The sequence below is a fragment of the Zootermopsis nevadensis genome, unplaced genomic scaffold, assembly GCF_977971745.1.
Source record: "Zootermopsis nevadensis isolate Lab colony 2312 unplaced genomic scaffold, Znev_1.0 Znev_ptg000028l, whole genome shotgun sequence".
Classification (NCBI taxonomy): Eukaryota; Metazoa; Arthropoda; class Insecta; order Blattodea; family Termopsidae; genus Zootermopsis; species Zootermopsis nevadensis.
Genome location: NW_028259160.1, coordinates 12763398 through 12782582, shown reverse-complemented (window position 1 = coordinate 12782582; position 19185 = coordinate 12763398). Strand labels below are relative to the sequence as shown.

Sequence of the window (19185 nt, the reverse complement as noted above, 5' to 3'; positions counted from 1 at the left end):
CCACTGGGAAAATTTCTGTTGCTAGTGGATGGCGCCACATGCTGTAAACAGATCCATGTTATAATAAACATATTTGGAATTGTATATTCATATCTGAGGCAAAGTGGATCGGAATGATGGTGATCGTTAATTTTTTTTTTTTTAAAGAAAATTCATTATGTCACATTTTGATTCGCCAAACTATTTTAATAGGTATGTTGAACTCAATGAGAGCACTGCATAATTGATTCTTAGACTTTCTTGAATTCCGTAAAGAGCAGAGGTGTTGTCCCTTTGTACTAAAAATTGTTCTGTTTTCTTACGAATACAAAATATCTGATCAGTATTTGATGTATGCCGTCGAAATCCACACCGATGATTCCAAATACTACTTACGGAAGATGAGAGAACGTTTAATAACATTTTATAGAGAATACGAATAGGCATTGTTCGCTGTCACAAAAAATAGTTGCTTGTTCGAAGGAACATAAACTCTCGCATTATTAACCAAAACAATCCATCGACGTCGGAGTGGCAGAATTTCGGTTTTAATATCCGATATATAAACAAATATTTATTGTAAAGTTAATAAATGTGATATTTACAATTGTAAGTCTGTTGTTCCATGATCAGCACACAGTACAAGTTAATTTCTAAGCCTGTTCATAAATAATGTATGTTGTCTACAGTCAGTTTCTAATGCATATATTAAAAATAGAGAATAATTTATAACGTTACTTTCTTGGTGTTTCATAAAATAAGGACATTACCATGCAAATAACATATGTAATTACATTTTGGGTTAGCCATTTGTGCCAAATGCTTAGTTAAATGAAGATATACAGATGTGTTTGCTGAGTGAGAAAATACTTAGGTGCAACTGTTAAGCTATTTTTCAAATGTCAATATGTATCATCTTGGATGTATTTATATGAAGGATGAGTTCTATCTCATTCCATCTTCTGAACTTGTCACTGCATACCCCAATATGCAACTATTGAAACATGATTCTAACAGAATTGTATATTTGCATCAGCTACTGATGATAAAGTGATGGGGTGTCTTTTGTCATAAAATTATCACATACACCCACATGCATAATGTACATTCTCATTAGTTTAGCAGGAAAACATTCATAAAGAAAGTGAGAGACTTGTGTCATTCACTGATTGAAGTGACAAGGTCTTCTACTTTCATAAAAATTAAAACCACTAAGGGCACTTTCCTGATCAGTTATAGTTTCTGTCAGTGACCAGGTCCCATGTAGACAACTAGAAAATAAGAATGAAATAGGAGTTGGATCCACCATATCAGCTTAAAGCCATAGGAGATGTAGCCATGTCAGATCTCCTGACTGGAATAATGTGAAAACATAAAATAAAAAAAATATATTCAGTAAATTATTGAGACCAAGTGCAAATTATTGGGTTTTAATATTGCAAGACTGTATAGTATCAAATGATAGGATGATTAATGAATTAGGATATGGGAGGAACCTAATAGAAGCCTCTGGCATTTGCCTGAAGGGGCTGAGGAAAACTATAGAAAACCTGATCAGGATAGCCAGTATCTAAACCAAGATAAACATGAATATTTGCTAAATATGTATCAGCACTGTGACAGTCACACTAAAATTAACAGAAAATGGAAAATACCTCATGCATTGGCACTGTCTTTCAGTCTGACACATCTGCTGTTGTAATTGTACACGGCAGAATTTGAAAACAAATACATGAGAGGATGTATTTTACTTTTTACTGAAATGGAGACAGTTGAAAGTTTATCAAATCTAGTAGCTTTCAAAAATGTGGACATCATTATGATATGTCAGTAGGTGTTGCTTTCTGTTACTGGTATAGGCAATGAAAAGGAATATGAGCAAAGCGGAGGAATTTTCTAATACGTGATGATTTTTCAATCTAAATATAAATATAAATTGAAAATTTTGATCACCCAAAAAAGACATAATTAGTACATCTTACATTTTGTAAGAAACTCAAACATTTCAACAACAGACCTTTGTCAAAAAACTTAAGACAGACCTAAATGTTACTTCATCACATGAGAGCTGCAGTACCTTGTCACTTATGAACTTACTAGCATAACATACAAGATGTAGTTGTTATAAAAGTTCAGTGCTGAAAATGATTTAAATAATTAAATATATGAATTCACAAAGTCAGAGATCCTTGGCATTTGTCATATGTCCAATCCTGATATGATTGTTGTATTTGCTTGTGGATAGATAAAGTCCTCAAAGTTGACTTATATTGTGTTCTGCCTTCTACCTGTAAATTCATACCCCCATTTCTTAATGCAACTATATCTCAAACTTGTATTTATGTATGATAAATAATAGTATTGTTTTACCAAACGCATGTTTATTTTTTTTCACACGTTAAGTTACAACTGTACTGTTCCATAGCATGTCTCAAACTAGAAATTTAAGTGGTTTGATTGTGGAACAAAAGGAAAATATTAAAAAAGAAAAAACAGAATAAATGAAACTTTTAATTAGTACAGATCTTCATTGTGATAATGAATTTGTGTTTACAAGCAGGAAGCAACATTATTTAATTTAAAGACATTCTTCAGGCAGCTGCCTGTTAAATTTGAATTAGACTGTATGTTATTCTTGACATTTACATGTTTCATACAAATCTCACATAGATATATATCATTATCTCTATCTACAACTCAGTATGTTCTTTAGGGTGGAATTTCTTTATGATGGCATAATAAAGATTTAAGAAAGCATAAAAGCTAACACCAATGATCATGAGAAGAACAACTGTGAAAACAATGTTGAGGAAACTCCCATCTATAATTGTGTTTCCTGCTTGATTTCTTCTATTTGCTGTCTTATCTGGGTTGTCAATTAGTTTCTTCATAGCATCCAACCGCGCTCGCAGTTGCTCTACAGATTCTGTCAATACATCAGAAGTTTCTGAAAATGCAGAAAGAGTTATTCACTAGTACTTAAAGTAAAAATGGATGACCTGAAACAACAATTTGTTATACAAGATACCTAATTATCTAGCTGTAAACCCAGTATTCAACACCACCTTCACAATCTTCTTCTCTAAGATCCATTTTAATGTCATCCTCTCATATTCTAGGTCTTCCAAGAGGTCCTTTGCCAAACATTCTGTGGCACACCCAAGCAAGACTCCACATCAATAACATAAAATACTCTTAAAATTTTGCACACCATGTAGTATATTAGAATATAAAATAACAGTTTGTTTATTTTATAAATGACACATGTCATTTATAGTATTTAATTTATTTGTATATTTTCCGTACTATAAAAAATTTTGATTCTCCGTCGTCGTCAAACAATTTGTAGACGTCATCAAACAATGTTTTGTTTACTCGGCATTGTTGTGTTGGTATACCAACACAACAATAGCTTGGCAACAAGTGAGAACAAGACAATGATAAGCACAATCTGACGACATAGTGTAGGAAGGAAGAGATCACGTTTCATTTCAAGGTACTGTCCTGGCATTCGCCTAGTAAGACGGAGAAAGACCAAGAAAATATTACACAGCAGTACGTACAAATCTCGCGCGCCGTAAAAAATACCGTAATTCCACCTTAAAAACTATTCATTGTCTAGTTCTTATGAATAAGGCGACTACATCTTAATTGTAATGAAAATAGTTTATTTTCGTCCATAACTCAGTATTTTAAATTAGAGCACTGAGGCAATGTAAATTTTAACTGATCTTACCATTATCATCCGTCACATCGATGTGAGCAGTTGGCATTTCTTGGTGTGTTCACTGAATTTTTGTGTAAAATATTCTTGTTTATGCTTCCACCACCCACTTTACATTGGGAAGTAGTTTTCAGTGTTCATAAACATAAATTTACTTCGTGCAAAAATTTTGTAATCACAACACCTAATTTTGTGCCCTAGCTTCTTTCCAGCCATCACTTCCCAGTTTTACAGGGCTTGAGCAAATGGATGCTGTGGTTATTGATTTTGTCTGCGACGCACTTTTTTAATTGAGTGCACTTTACAAATGTAAAATGTAACCACTGCATTATTGTGTAAAAATTTCAATTTCAGACAACGTAAACGGCATAAATTGAATTACACCAAAAGTCATTGGTATTATCGGTGATAATCGAAAGTGTAATAACAGAATTCTAAAGATGTCTTATGTTTTCAAATTAGATAATTAAATTAAATGGGGGAGAATTGTTTATAACTTTAACATCTACATAACTAAAATGCTTTTAATCAGAAATGTGTGTTCAATAAACAAATCAGGAAATAGACGTTGCAATAGATAAGTGTATTTGACTATAAATGGCTCCCACAGGTAACAACGTGGACTTAAACAAGCGATACAATACTTGTAAACTTTGCTTTATTTTTAGTTTTGATCTGTATTATAATTAAAATGTAAGAAATTTACAATTTTAAAAATATAGTCAAATTCGAAATATTTGTGATGAAACTTAAAAATAATCAAGTAGTAAACGGAAGTAGTGGTGTATGTTGTTGGCGAAATGAGCCGAGCTAAGCGAGTGAAGCAGCGGACAGTGACATATTGTATAGGAAGTGTACACATTTTATATTTTGTTGACAGGTTAAGTAGTATATAACTCAAGTCACAATGGTGTTAGCAGATTTAGGACGTAAAATTACGTCCGCGCTGCGGTCTCTGAGCAATGCAACGGTAATCAACGAAGATGTAAGTAATGAAATATGGAAAGTAGTTAAAACATGGCTTAATTTTTATTCATGATACAGTACTCAAGAAACTTTCATTATTATACTTACTGCGTATATGAAACTACACGAAAAGTACATGATATAAATGTCCTTGGAATTGTGTATCAATTGATGACAAAATTTGTTAGTATGTATTACAAGACTGGTATTTTATATTGTACATCCAGTTACAAGGTTTCCAAAAATGCCATTGCACACTTTTGGGAGGAATCTGAATGAAGCAAAAGGAAGTTCGATTTATTTTTTGTCTTGTAGTAATTCCATGAAATGAATCATATTTAATATATCTGTTAGTAGCTTGTACTGTAGCATATAAGATGTACAACCTGGCCACCAGTTTTCCAACTGGAAACAAGTAATGGTCTTAAAAACCACTTTTTAATAAATTTGGCAGTTGCTAGGTTGGCTGTGGTTTGGATAACTGCTAAGCATTGTTCATACAAAATTCAAGACGGTTTCTATTTAGCCTGCTTGTCTTTGTGTTTTGGTTTTTGCTACACTGTGACCTTCACCTGCAACAGAGAGAAAAAACATGTCTATAAGCAAATATTAACATTTATGACTTAGTATGTTAACTTTAGGTAAAGTCATCCAAACAGAATGGTGCATGATTGCTTGATTGCTACCACATCACGTCAGATAATATTAAAATCAGTTATTTAGTCAGTCAGATGCTGAAAGAACTAAAATCAGATCTGATATGGTGTGCCTCACTGGCTAATGATGCGTGAAGTGTCAAATTGTTTTGGTACTGATTGGATAATTAGAGATTTTTCAGAAGTGTGTTACTTGTGTGTTGGCATACACATTGAATGGAATTGTGGGTTATCACAAATGTTAATTCTATGCTGACTTCCATATTGTTCCTTTTATCACAATATCTCTTGTAATTTGGTTTTCTGCACTTTTATTATTTGTGTATTTTCTCTTTTATAATTGTGTTTTGGCACCATGTTTTTCCCCGTTTATTTTTGTTATGCTACTGCATTTTGATTTGTATGGTTCTTTTACAAACAGGTTCTAAATGCTATGCTAAAGGAAATATGTACTGCTCTTTTGGAAGCTGATGTTAACATACGGCTAGTCAAAGATCTGCGAGAAAATGTTCGTGCTGTCATTGATTTTGATGAAATGGCAGGGGGATTGAATAAACGCAGAATGATTCAGAGTGCGGTCTTTAAGGAGTTAGTTAAGGTAAGGTAATGTAGTTGTGCTCTGTTATAGTAAATGTTTACAGTTATGATTTTATCAGCATTCTTGGGCTAATCATGTGAATCCATTGTTGGGTGAATTTCACTCTTGCAGTGGTAAGTTGGCTGAAAGTGATGGACTCATTATGGTGTTTTCCTGGAGTTCTCTTCATTTTCATAGTGGAAGTTCTCTGAAGGCTATGTCTGTATAAAGCAAACTTTGCATCAAAATTTGAACAGAAACTTATCCCAGGACACTCTTGAGATCACCATGTCCTCAGAGGTTATATATATATATCTGCTGACTGACAATTAAAGTGACCATCAGTATTTGTTGTAATACTTATGGTAAAAATATCCCTGATTTATGTTCTTAAAACTGTCTCTGATCTTGATTAGCTATTGGTCTCAGAACATTGACCTGATTTTATCTATGTTTATAGAATTTGCATTTAGAACAGCTGTTTAAACAATAATTTAAATTAGAAAGTGGTTTTCAGCTTGTGGATCCGGGTGTAAAAGCTCACCAGCCAGTGAAGGGAAAGCCGAATATCATCATGTTTGTGGGTCTTCAAGGTTCTGGTAAAACAACCACATGTACTAAGTTGGCATACCATTACCTCAAGAAGAACTGGAAAGCTTGCCTTGTTTGTGCAGACACATTTCGAGCAGGTGCTTATGATCAGCTGAAACAAAATGCTACCAAGGCCAGAATTCCCTTCTATGGAAGGTAAGTTCACATTCTTATTTTTTTTATGTAGTTTTGCTGTATGTACCTGAATTATTGAGCATGCTGAGTATAGACTGAATCAGTTTGTTCATATTTAATTTGTCTAAAAGCTGAGTCATGAATGTATTTCATGCATTTGTATTTAATGATTTGTTTTTGGAAACATAAGAAAATGTTGCAGCAAGATCTGTTGAAGCATTCCAGACCAGTAGTAAAAATAATGCTGAACTGCAAATGGAATGACTCATTTTGTCAGTTGATTACAATGAGACAATCTTACAGAAACCAGCATCATAGCATTCTCCTTCCTGTGACGAAAGGAACTTGTGTCTGTCATCACTGTGAGTTCATTACAATATTTTCAAGAGCCCACCAAGGGTCCTTGATATCACTGAATTCAGTCCACATTCTACTTCAGTCTACAACTAATTGTCTAAGTGGTCTCCTATCAGATATCTCAACCAAGATGCGTGTGTTTTGTATTGGGGAGCATGCGATCATTTAAGATTCCGCTGAAGCTGTCATGACGTTTTAAGATTTATTTTGATATTGATTTTTGTGGTTTTCAGCTACACCGAAGTGGATCCTGTGGTCATTGCACAGGATGGTGTTGAGATGTTCAAGAAGGAGGGATTTGAAATTATCATTGTTGACACAAGTGGGAGACATAAACAGGAAGAGTCACTTTTCGAAGAAATGTTACAAGTTTCTAACGCCATAGTAAGTACAGTAATAATGTGTTCTTTTACTTACAGGGTCCAACAGTTGTATACTAAGACAAGTTTGGTGTTTATGTGAGGCAATTAGCAACCCTGATGAATTGGTTTATGTCAGACCATGTGACTGAATGATTTAGCAATTTTATGTTAAACATTCGGCGTGATTCAGTGTGTTTTGTGAATGCAGCAAATGTTTTATTGGCACATTATACTGTTTCATGGTACATTGGTGATAGATAAATTGTCAGAACAGAAAATTAAAATTTTAAGGAACATTTACAAGATGTCTCGGCAAGTTTATGGAAAGGAAACAGTGAGTAGAAAACAGGATTTATGTCAGGTTGGCAATTTCAACATGGAAGTGATATCATATAAATAGTAAGAAAATCCATCTGTCAAACTTCAGGAATGTAAGCAGATTTGGAAAAGTTGCTGAAATGGTGATGAACTTGAACATGAGTAGTGGAAATGTGATTTTTTGATCAAAATGACTGAGCATGAAAATCTGTGCCAAAATGATACCGAAAAATCTGAACAAAAGACTGAGGAGGAGAGTAATCTGCTCGTGGTTAAATGTGATGAAAGGGAGAAATAAAAAATAATAACGTTAAATTCTGACTGCGTGGTCTCTGATAGGAAATGAAGAATGGAAGAGTCTGATATTGTAAAGTATTAATTTTTAATACTAACTAGAAATTTCAGACTGGTCTAATTGTAATTTCCCCATGTGTTTTATTTGGTTTGTGCCAACAAGAAATGTGCATGTCAGACCCCTGGTTGGAAACCTCTGCTGTACAATCAAACGTCTCTCTTCTCAACATCTGTATAATTCTGTTTCAGAGACCAGATAATATTATTTTTGTGATGGATGCAACAATTGGTCAAGCTTGTGAAGCCCAGGCTAGAGCTTTCAAGGAGAAAGTTGATGTAGGTTCTGTCATTGTAACAAAATTGGATGGGCACGCAAAGGGTGGAGGAGCACTTAGTGCGTAAGTATTGTACCTTAGTAATGCACTTATGTGCATTCTGTCTGCTAATGAAGAAACTTTTAATTATTGGAAGTGTCCTCAGTAAGATTTGCACCATTATAATATTTTTAAGTTTTAGCATAGAAAAATGCAGGAACCTGGTGTTTTTGGTTAAGACACTGGTCCCTCATTCAGAGTATTTTGTTTCAGTTTCTACTAGGATCTCTGTATGGATTTTTCTGCTCACAGACTGAAGCCCTTGCCTTTGCCAATGATAAACTTGGAAATGTGGAATATACTTCACCCATCTTATGGTTCGGAACCCAAATTTAACCATCTTCATAATCACCCTGTCATAGGTGATAATGGAATCGGCTATATGGGTGCTCCTGTTTTAAAAATAGATTTTATGCTTGCCTAGGGTTGGAAGAAGCCTTGAAACATTGTAATACACCATACTTAAGTGTATTATATGTCAACTAATCAAAAAAATTGAAAAAATTATTAATTAGAGATTTGTGTCTATGTTTTATTATCTGTAGTCTTACCAGATTTTATAATCTCCATCTCGTTATCCAGTTAAAATATATTTTTATATTCATGTTTGCTTTGGTTCGTAGTTACATACTAAATATGATTTTAAGAATTAAACTTATTAATAAGGTGTGTTGGTATCGGTGTCAGTGTTGCAGCTACACAAAGCCCGATCATTTTCATTGGAACAGGAGAGCATATCGATGATTTTGAGCCGTTTAAGACGAAGCCATTTGTAAGTAAGCTTCTTGGAATGGGGGACATTGAGGGATTGATTGACAAGGTGAATGAACTGAAGCTGGATGACAACGAGGAGTTGATAGAGAAGATCAAACATGGCCAGTTCACGCTGAGGGATATGTATGAACAGTTCCAAAATATTATGAAGATGGGACCTTTCTCCCAGATCATGGTAATTTATATTTTATAAGTATTAAAAATCTATTCCATTCACACCCGGCTAGTTTGATTACGTGCGATTGAGTTAAATGCAGTTGGATCTCTACATATCAGATGTGAAACTCTCAAATTTTTTGTCTTATCAACAATTTCTATATAAAATAGTCCTTTTTAATAATCGTTTAGTATAATTAAGTCAGCCATCTCAGGACTTTGCTTTACTACGTTATGTGTGAGTTTACGTAAAGCAGTTGGCATCAGAAGTGAAAATGATGGATACTCGTAAAATGAGATGTAGCTCACATTGAATTAAACTAACAGCAGATTTCTTTTACTTTATTTTATTTTATTCATGTTACTGTCACTAACTGTTGAAGAATTGCAAAGCCTGGAAACTGTCCCCTAATTTTATGGGGGAAAAAAGCATTTTCCTTGTTTTGTGGGCATCTGTTGTATAAGTGTTCAGTGTACAAGCTGTTAGTGGCTAGTGAAGTGTTGTGGTATGCCTGATTTCTGTTGCATATTATTAGATGAAGTAACATTTGATGTAGCACCCATGATGGATTCAGCCTTAGTACATGAAAATATTGACATGACTGAATATGTTGAATGTGTCATATTATTAAGCTGTGTTATGTATAATTTTGCAATTTTATTTCAATAGGGTATGATTCCAGGTTTTAGTCAGGATTTCCTATCAAAAGGTAGTGAACAAGAATCAATGACGAGACTAAAACGACTTATGACGATAATGGACAGCATGAATGATGGAGGTGAGTGGGTGCTAGTTTTCGTTAGATGTGTAAAGACAATAGTTTTATAGTATCCTTCAGTGAATGTTGGAAGCTGAGCAACTTCCCTCTATGTTTAATACAGAGCTGGATAGTAGGGATGGAGCAAAACTGTTCACAAAGCAGTCTGGGCGTGTAATTCGAGTCGCTCAGGGTGCTGGCGTCACCGAGAAAGAAGTGAAAGATCTGATTTCACAATATACAAAATTCGCCGCAGTAGTAAAGAAGATGGGCGGCATCAAGGGACTATTCAAGGGTGGAGACATGGCAAAGAATGTAAATCAGGCTCAGATGACAAAACTGAATCAGCAAATGGCTAAGATGATGGATCCAAGAATCCTACAACAAATGGGTATGTGTGTTATTTGTCATTGTATAGTCTGTGTATTGCAAATGGTATCATGTCAAAGTATATGTTACGTTTCTATGCACGTTACTTCAGAAAGCATTGCATAGTCCAGTGATCACCAACGCGGTGCCCGCGGTCGCCATGGCTTTTTTTGGGTGCCCGCGTTGTTACGGAAAGAGGTTACACTGAATAATGAAGGCCGTTCAACCATGAACATTATAAAATCGAAGCGCAGATCTCGACTTACTGACGCCCATCTTGACGATTGTTTGCGAGCAGGAACATCATCCTACACTCCCAAATTTGAAAAACTGGCTGATGAAATGCAGTGCCAAATATCACACTAACTTCCCACTTGAGTAATAATAATTGTACTTATAATACTACGTATTTTTGATTGCATCACTAAACGTCGTGTTGTTTTGCGTATTATTTGGTGTCCATATCTTATTTGTCCAGAGAAAAGAAAATTTGTCTTTGTTAATTGGTTGGTGCCTGCCATGATCTCATAAACTGTCAAATGTGCCCATAGGCACAAAAAGGTTGGGGACCACTGGCGTAGTCTGTAACGGAAGGTTCCTAAAGTATTAGCAGGCCTAATATATCTTACTTTTAAGGCCAGTTGCTAAGCACAGTGTAATTGGCCAGGTGAGGAAGTAGGGTAATCAGTATCAAAATCAATTCAACAGTGAAGGCAGGCAAAACTGAGACAGCTCAGTCAGTAAAGTAACCGAGATGACGAGAGATTGATTCCCAACAAGGGTAGTGATATTTGTTTTAGGCTATACAGTCTTCTGCCCAGCTGGTACTGGGCGCTCTTCACCTCGAGGTAGAACAGCTTGGTCATGAAGCTGATTTTTACCTGTATCCAGTGCTAAGATAAAGGTGCCTGGAAACTTTACCTATTTTAAATGGAATCAAGAGTCTCCTTTAGTCACTTCATGCAATGTGCAAAAGTTAATATTGTTTTATGTAATTCAACACGATTTCTGGTTATATCAAGGACTGCAATGTGAGATCTGTAGCGGGATAATATTTTCATATGGCTTGTCTAAAGTATATGAAAATATTTTAAGAATTTGTCTTACTTTTAATGCTCAAAGCATTTTAATGGAGGGAAAAATGGGGCTTTGTTTGGGATGAAGTTGTGCAGACTCACTTTTTACTCTGTAATATATTGATAAAAGAAAAGAATTTGTCTACAGTCCTTCTATTTATAGGTTTTATGTGATAGGATTTGCTGACCAATCTTAGTTAAAAAAATATTTAATTTGCCTCTTAAATTAATTAATGTTATTAAGGTTTTTATGAAAGATGGTATAATCAGTTCTGAATCTTGGAAAGTAGGAAGATGACGTATCAGTATATTATCTGTATTAACGTCTTATTCACAGGTGGAATGTCTGGACTGCAAAGTATGATGCGACAGTTGCAGCAAGGTGCTGGTGGTCTAGGAAATCTCATGGGTTTTGGGGGAAAATCATGAGCTCTACAGTTGATGTAAATGAACAAAGACATTTAAAGAGTGTAATAATATTTTAAAAGACAATTTTGTTAAATTCTCTCTGATAACACATGGTGAAGCAAGTTAACAGATGGTCTTTTAGCATGGCTGCTGTGAAGTGACAAACTCTCAAGTCATATCTGCTCCAGTGTGTACATAAATATTGCAGCTTTGATGAGAGATTTAGTCAACTGTGAGTAGCAGTAGCAAAAATTTAGTTAGCATTAAATTAAGAGTTGATATTTCTCATGAGAGCTGTTGAATGAATGATGAGTGCGTAATATTTACATGATGATTCTAGATTTGGAAGATAGAGATTCTTATCTTTTTACATTTCCAAAATTTGAGATTTGGGGTACTGATAGTGGTGAAGGTGTTGATTGTGATCTTCTTGGTTGTAACACCATGCAGTCATGTAGGAACATTATGTTTCCCTCAGTCAGTACAGTGACTGGCTACGGACTGGATGATGACCAGGGTTTGATCCCCAACGGGGGCAGAGGATTTTTCCTTTAGGGCCCTTGTCCACGACAAGAATTTTAGCCGTCCGCTGTTCCGATAGATTTACCGGGTTGGTAGTGATACATTGTTTCATATGAGAGTTTGTCCACGAGCCATCAAGGCAAATCTACCGGTCCGGCTGAGGGATGGAGCACCGGGTTCCCACTGTAGAGATGGCAGCCGGATGGTGCACCGTGTTCACAGTGACAAGGCGAGCTCGCCGTCAGTCATCAGTTGGCCTTGAGAGAGCATGCAAGTTTCATAGTCTGTAGTATTCTTTCTTTTTTTTGCAGTTCCGCATATTGGTGTCTTCATGTTTCAAATGGATGCATAAAATTGTCAGTAACTTGTCAAATTTTTCTTTTGACATTCTAAAAAAATTAACGTGCTTTGCGTCGTCCTGTTGTAGTTTTTTAAACAGAGTACTAAATGCACCAAATTTAAATGTCGTGCAACACAGGATGCACCCAATACCTTCTACGTTGTCGCTGTTTCTTTTTGTAAAAATAATATAGTGCAATGATGGTGCATACATCCTTATCCATTCTACCGCACCCATGCACAGACTCACCCCGACTCGAGTGAAATATTTTCTGCGCGCCTGCCGTCTCCGTGGACAAGGCCACCCGGTTTTATTTACCGGTCGGCGGAATTACCGTTCCGGCAGGAATTCTTTTCGTGGACAAGGGCCCGTAGTGTCTGCATCCAGACCGGTCCTGGGGCCCACCCAACCTCCTATCCAATAGGTACAAGGATCCTTTCCCAGGGTAAAGTGCAGCTGGGGCGTGACGCTGACCACTCACTCCCTTATACTGCTGAAGTCAAGAATGAGTAGGAGTTATACCTTGTCTCCCCCCAAGCATCTTCATGGCATATCGTGGGACAGCTTTACTTTACATTTTTACTTCATTGAAGATGGAGGCAATATGTTGGTCTGAAATGTTGGTAACAACCTACAGGACTGCACAGCATTGTAACCTGGAAAACCACATCCAACTCTTGGAGTTAATTAAAATATTTTAGTTTGTATAGTAAGTCTTGTTTAGAGAGATGTTGCTATGTATATAAAGAGAGTGCTTACAAATTGTTTTATTTGGAAGGTGTACATAAATCTTGTCATACTTTTTTTAAATATGAATGTTATTGTTTTTTAACGACTTTAATAAATTTCTGTGGAGTGTTAATTGTTTTATTTTTTTCAGCATGCACAGGAGTAACGGAATGTGTGACCATTGCTTCTCAGCCTCTCAATCTGTTGAGGCCTTGTTTTCAGAAGTCTGTTTTCTTTCTTGCCAATACATAGGTCAGTATCAGTTGTCACTGGCATTGGATGACTTCAAGTCAACACAAACACAGTCTCTAGAACTTCAATTGTTGAAAATTATGAAATCTTGTGTTCATATTTAAGTCTGTGGAGCAGAGTTCTACTTGAAAAGTTAATAATGATCACTCCACTGGTCAAGAAATTACCCTACCTGTCACAGATCTCGGAAGTTTATTACCAAGTTGACAATCCAAAAAGTATTTGTATTTGTAGAACCAGTTCCATGATTCAATTATTAGGTTGTAATTTATCTTTTCAGACAGTAAGAATATTGTCAAATAGAATGTAGTGCATTTTTGTAACTGTGAAAGAGGCAGTAATAACATTATATGAAGCCCCACTACAATTTATAAAAGGAAAGTCTTTACCTTAAGAAGGGAGAATTTGTGACATTGAATCTATTCAAATTAAGTTCTCCAATTCATTTATCTTATGAATTTGAGTTTATGAGAGCAGTTGGTTGTCAAAATTAAGTGTGACTTTTAAATAAGTGGTTACTTTGTAAAAGGAGTTGGCAAAATGGGCATATTGATGTGTGAAATGCGTAACACTAAAGTGCATATAAATGATTAGTTAAATACTGCGTTTTTATAAAACACTCGTATGTTTGGAAGTCATTCGACATAATTTTTACCCTTTTAGAATTAAAATTAAAAAAATTCACATTGTATATTTATTCAGTAAGCAATCCAGATAATTATTTATTTAACAATACTTTGGGTTCATTGAAATAATTGTGAGAAAATGTAATAATAAGTGGCAATTGTGGAGCTTTGGGTATGGGCGTGAAATAATAATAATAATAAACTTTAACGTTCCAAAAGTCTCGGGGTATTATGACGGAAAATTGTGCGACCATGGTCACATCGAGTTCTCGTTTTGTTCACAGATGGCAGCATATTAATGACCCGTGCTGGCAGATCAGGAGTAGGTAGTGATAACTTTTACAGAAATTTGTAGACTATGTGATTTGCAAGATGATAAACTTGGATTAAATTATTGATATAATTTTACAATAAAGCTCTTTATGTTGTCAGTAATATCAAAATTAAACGTGTGTACAGAACTCAACCGTTAACGTATTCAAGCAGTGTGACCAACATCGCGGAAGTACTGTTTCAACTAACCAATCAGATGATGCTAGATCATTACGAGATGTTGAGGATGTTTTCATGTATGATGGTGCGAGAAGGCGGTTTCAAAGAAATATGTTTTCATGTGGGTATTCAGTAAGAAAGTTAGAAACGTTTAAAATACGATAAGAAGCAAGTAGAGTATCCCAAATATAGAGAAGTCGTAGTTGGTGGAACTGTAACACGAAATAGTGTAGCAACCATTAGAACGAGAATTAAGATGAGTCAGTGAACAAGTGTCTGTTGTGTGTGTCCGCAGATTAACAGAAAAATCGTTACTTTGGATGACTACGGTTACTGGATAGCATCAGTGAATGTAAGTGAATTTTATATATTTTTATAATTATCCTAGATATATGTCCTTACACTCGGCCGAAGCACTGCCTTTCCCGGGTTCATTTATGTAATGGTACTTGTAGTTGACCGCCACCTCGTAGGAATTCGGTATGTGTCGTCACCTGAAAAAAAATGCCGCAGGTTTTTAAATTCCCGGTGAATATTGTTCAGCCTTCTCCTTGATCCAAGAAATAATGGAGGATTTAGTAAGTATTAAGACGTAATATTTGTAAAGTTCTGAAACTGACATGTGACTTCAGGAGGTGGGATACAACTCTTTCCATTCAAATCCATTTCCATGAATTTGGTAGAATAGGCCTACTTTTCTATTGTGAATTTGTAGTAGCATTTGAATGCATGAACGAAATTAAATTATAACTTTATAATACTGTAACCAGTTGCTTGTGTTCGTACGTTCTTATACTATTTTTTGGCCTAAGTATACTGTTTATTGATACGTTTTATCATGGAACATCAAAGTTAAAACAAATACCTTTCTACCACGTGTTCTTGTATTCTTCTAAGAAACCTGATTTTTATGTAACGCTACGCTAAATTTGGGTTCATTACCGGTTTAGAAAGATAGATGTTAGAGTGAGGAAATCAATGAGGATGACATGGGTGGGACATGTAGCACGCATGGGGGTGCATAAAAATGCTTCAGATACTTTGGTTGGAAAGCCTGAAGAGAAGAGATAATATAGAAAGAGAACTTAGAGAAATGATGTTGGAGGGTGTGGGTTAGATTCTTGTGGTTCAGGGAAGGGACCAGTGGCATTTTGGTTCCATAAAAGATGGGCAATTTATTGTAAGATTGCTCCTAATCAGATACCTCTTAGTGATTAATAGTCCTGTAGGTATTTCAAAAGGATTATTTTCGGAAAGTAAAGTAAGACTGTTGGATTCAACCCATTGAGGTTGATAATTTATTCTGTTGGTGAAATTGCTCACTGGTATGCAGTACAAGAATGGTTAATACTGGGATTTACCACTGCAGACCAAGTTCTGTCTTTGTTATTGGGGAATTTATTCCTTTGTAAACAAGTGGCAATAAGTTTATGACAATTCTAACCTTTGAATTCTTCGCCCATGTTTGAACTATTGTTTGTAACTGTCATGAACATAAAATGAGCGCAATTATGTATACATTTTTTCCTTGCAAAAAAGAATGGGCTGAATGAGATAGCCCGATATGTTGAAATTACTATCATTTGAAGGAGGCCCAAACCCCAACATATATGTGCTGAAAGGCCATGGACCTTGTACACCTGTGCTCTACTGGAAGGAAGTTGTTTTGGGCAGAAAAATGTGCTCTGCACTGAGCCAAAGTGTTCTGTAAGATTTGCGGCTTAATTGTGTCTTTGTGTTTCTTTTTGTCGCGTGGAATTTGAAAGCCTCTCAGTGCTTCAAGATTGCGTAGCATGAAGCGGGATATTTTTCGTAAAATGTACTAAACGCGTATATTTTCCAGCCCTGGTAATTTTGGTTTCAGTAGACACGTGCCTGTAAGCGTCTGACCCCACCTTAATGATTCATGAGGATTCTCTCTCCCGTTAGAAAGAAACAACCTTCGTTCAATGGCAAGGATATGAGAGTATGCGTGAGTGTGATACGATGAAATAAGCGAATCTTGGAGGTGCCGTATTCACATCCTGCCATTGGACTTGGTGTTCGCCATTCCACATTTTCCATGTTTCTGTTTTGTACTTTACTAAAGGTGCATTAAGAAAAGTTGTATATATTTTTTTGAAGATCTTTTATCGTACAAAATTCCAGGTCTTCTGTTTGTTCTCATCCTCTGTTTTAGGCAGCCATGCTGTATCCTCCAGAATTCAAATCCCTCCGTCTTTGGCAATTTGTCTGTTGCTATTCGTTGTTCCACTCAGTGACCCATTATGTTCACCCATTCTCCTATTTCTTCGATCCCTCGTTGATGGCTGATATGTCTGCTTCTCACACTGTCGGCCTTCGTTTTTCTCACGAGTTCTACATCCATTTAAGCTGTTTCCAATGTTTGGGTTTTTTGTGGTGGGCTTATCCGCTTGTAAAATCGCAAATTACAGCGTTCACGTAATTAATTTCAAATCCATATGAATACAAAACAGATAAAAAAAAACAACGAAACTAATCCCTCGATACAAGTTCATTTCGTATTACGGTACCCGGTTCGATTCCGCCGCAATTCGTTCTCTACCTTTCTGTCGCTTTTCGACAAAACCTCTACATTTATTATGGCGCCGCATGAGAATATTCCAGACATCTAAATTAAATTTCATTTCCTACGATGGTAGGTCCATTCCTCGTTTTATTATTTTTTTTCGATCAGCTAGACGTTTACAATACAGAAACGCCAAGGTCTGCAGGTGGATTAGACTCTCACACAAACTGAAATACAACTTGTGTGTATAAAAACGACATTCCTAACATGATTTCAGGAAAACGGGTATTTGCGTGACTGCCCGGACAGGTCTGAAGCCGGTGGAGAGAGAGAGAGAGAGGTAGATGAAGAGAAAACTGTTCACCATACTAAAACAAATATCGATTTTTGTAAGGCACGCCCACCCAGTTAGATTCTGAAGTGAATTAATTTTAAAGCGAAAGTACTTTTATTCTTACGGCAACTGTACTTTATATCGAAACACACTTTCGCCAATAAATTCTACTAAGGGAACATGCAGCAGCAGTGTGACAGACAGATTTTTTTTTCGCCGGACGATTTCATTTGTTCTGATCTCAGTACTCGAACTAAGTATACACAAAGCGGCAAGGCAGTTTCCTCTGTGCCTGCCACATCATAATTGTAGCTGCAGAGGGCATAAACCTGGACACATTCTCAACCATTTAAAGCCCAGTGGGAATTATACTTACCACCTGCTTTAAGAATCTATGGGCTTCGTTATGATTTTCAGTGTAAACAGCGCTGATTTCTCCAACAGCATCAACTAAGTGGAGAAGAGTTGTTTTCTTTGCGGAAGCAGCTGAGTCTTGCTATTCATATGAGCTTCGGATTCAAGGGGTTAATCTAAGCCCTGTATTGAGGATGCACTGCAGGCACAATCACCGAGGTCAGATGGCGCGTGCACCTGCCAAATGTGTTTGGACATTGACCATTTCTTGGTCTGTATGGAGCCCATGTTTTAGGGACTGTCAGCTTGTAGATTGTTATTGTAGTTGGTGTTGTTAATATGGGGTGAGACTGTATCTCTGTGCAACTGGGCCTCTGACGGTCTCTTTCAGTTTGAAGAGTCAAGGGAAATCAGTGTGTACGCTGAAACGTGATGCGATAGTGATTTCGTTGTCCTAAATTTTAGTTAGGAATTCTTTATTATCGTGGTACAGATTACTTAAAGCTATCGGAAGGTTGAAGATTTCTGTCTTCTGGGTTATTGCGCTGTGTAGTCTGGTCGATGTTAACCAACGTTTCAGAGGTCATACTGCCTCCGTCATCAGGGCGATGAAACGTTGGTTAACATCGACCAGACTACACAGCGCAATAACCCAGAAGACAGAAATCTTCATATTCACCGCTGTGAGAACCTCAAGTCTTATATCGGAAGGTTCTTTGTAAGCTTACATAATTTCACAATCCATGCTTGTGCCCTTCTTTTCCAACAGTAGCACATTTTAATCTCTCTGTGTCCTTCGCCTCTCTATTTAAATAAGAGTACGGTTTTCGCTACAAAAAGGAATTAATTAGTATTTCGTTATTATTCAATTAGCTTATAACATTTTCTTCTCTTGTGTCTGGTTTAGAATCTTACGCGGACAAAGTCTTCTCTATAGGGAATTAACCTTAACATATTATTAAATTAAACAGTTCTGAGTATATTTTATTAATTTTTAAGCATTTGTTTTCGAAATGAATATTCTGAACCGTTGTCAGGGGCGATGCAGACATTCAATTAATTACTTGTCCTGTATAATTTTAACTTTTGTTCCTTGTAAGTGTGAAACTCTGCTACTCTAATACAGGTACAC

At 36.1% G+C, this 19185-nt stretch overlaps 3 protein-coding genes across 6 annotated transcripts in view; 2 read left to right on the top strand and 1 right to left on the bottom strand.

The window, feature by feature from the left end:
* Positions 1-2470: 2470 nt before the first annotated feature.
* Positions 2471-4200, bottom strand: LOC110832762 (uncharacterized). Of its 2 annotated transcripts, none has more exons than XM_022070049.2 (2): positions 3716-4200; positions 2471-2926 (listed from the first exon to the last, which is right to left on the bottom strand). In XM_022070049.2, exons 1-2 carry the CDS (start codon positions 3750-3752, stop codon positions 2670-2672), a joined length of 294 nt encoding a protein of 97 aa, XP_021925741.1. In that variant the 5' UTR covers positions 3753-4200; the 3' UTR covers positions 2471-2669. The 2 variants fall into 2 exon arrangements, with proteins under 2 accessions (XP_021925741.1, XP_087213624.1); XM_087357498.1 differs by lacking the exon at positions 3716-4200 and adding an exon at positions 3045-3358.
* Positions 4201-4465: 265 nt separating this feature from the next.
* Srp54k (signal recognition particle 54k) lies at positions 4466-13598 on the top strand. Of its 2 annotated transcripts, XM_022070040.2 has the most exons (9): positions 4473-4688; positions 5747-5923; positions 6420-6649; positions 7219-7369; positions 8209-8357; positions 9021-9282; positions 9934-10042; positions 10146-10412; positions 11804-13598. In XM_022070040.2, the coding sequence occupies exons 1-9, from the start codon at positions 4611-4613 to the stop codon at positions 11893-11895; spliced, it is 1515 nt and encodes a 504-aa protein (XP_021925732.1). In that variant the 5' UTR covers positions 4473-4610; the 3' UTR covers positions 11896-13598. The 2 variants fall into 2 exon arrangements, with proteins under 2 accessions (XP_087213610.1, XP_021925732.1); XM_087357484.1 differs by lacking the exon at positions 10146-10412 and having other exon boundaries at positions 4466-4688.
* Positions 13599-15130: 1532 nt separating this feature from the next.
* Positions 15131-19185, top strand: part of klar (klarsicht) — a 202248-nt gene continuing 198193 nt past the window's right edge. For both annotated transcript variants that reach the window (XM_087357474.1, XM_087357473.1), the window contains exon 1: positions 15131-15187. The gene's annotated coding sequence lies outside the window, so the exon portion shown is untranslated. The remainder of the gene's footprint in view (positions 15188-19185) is intronic.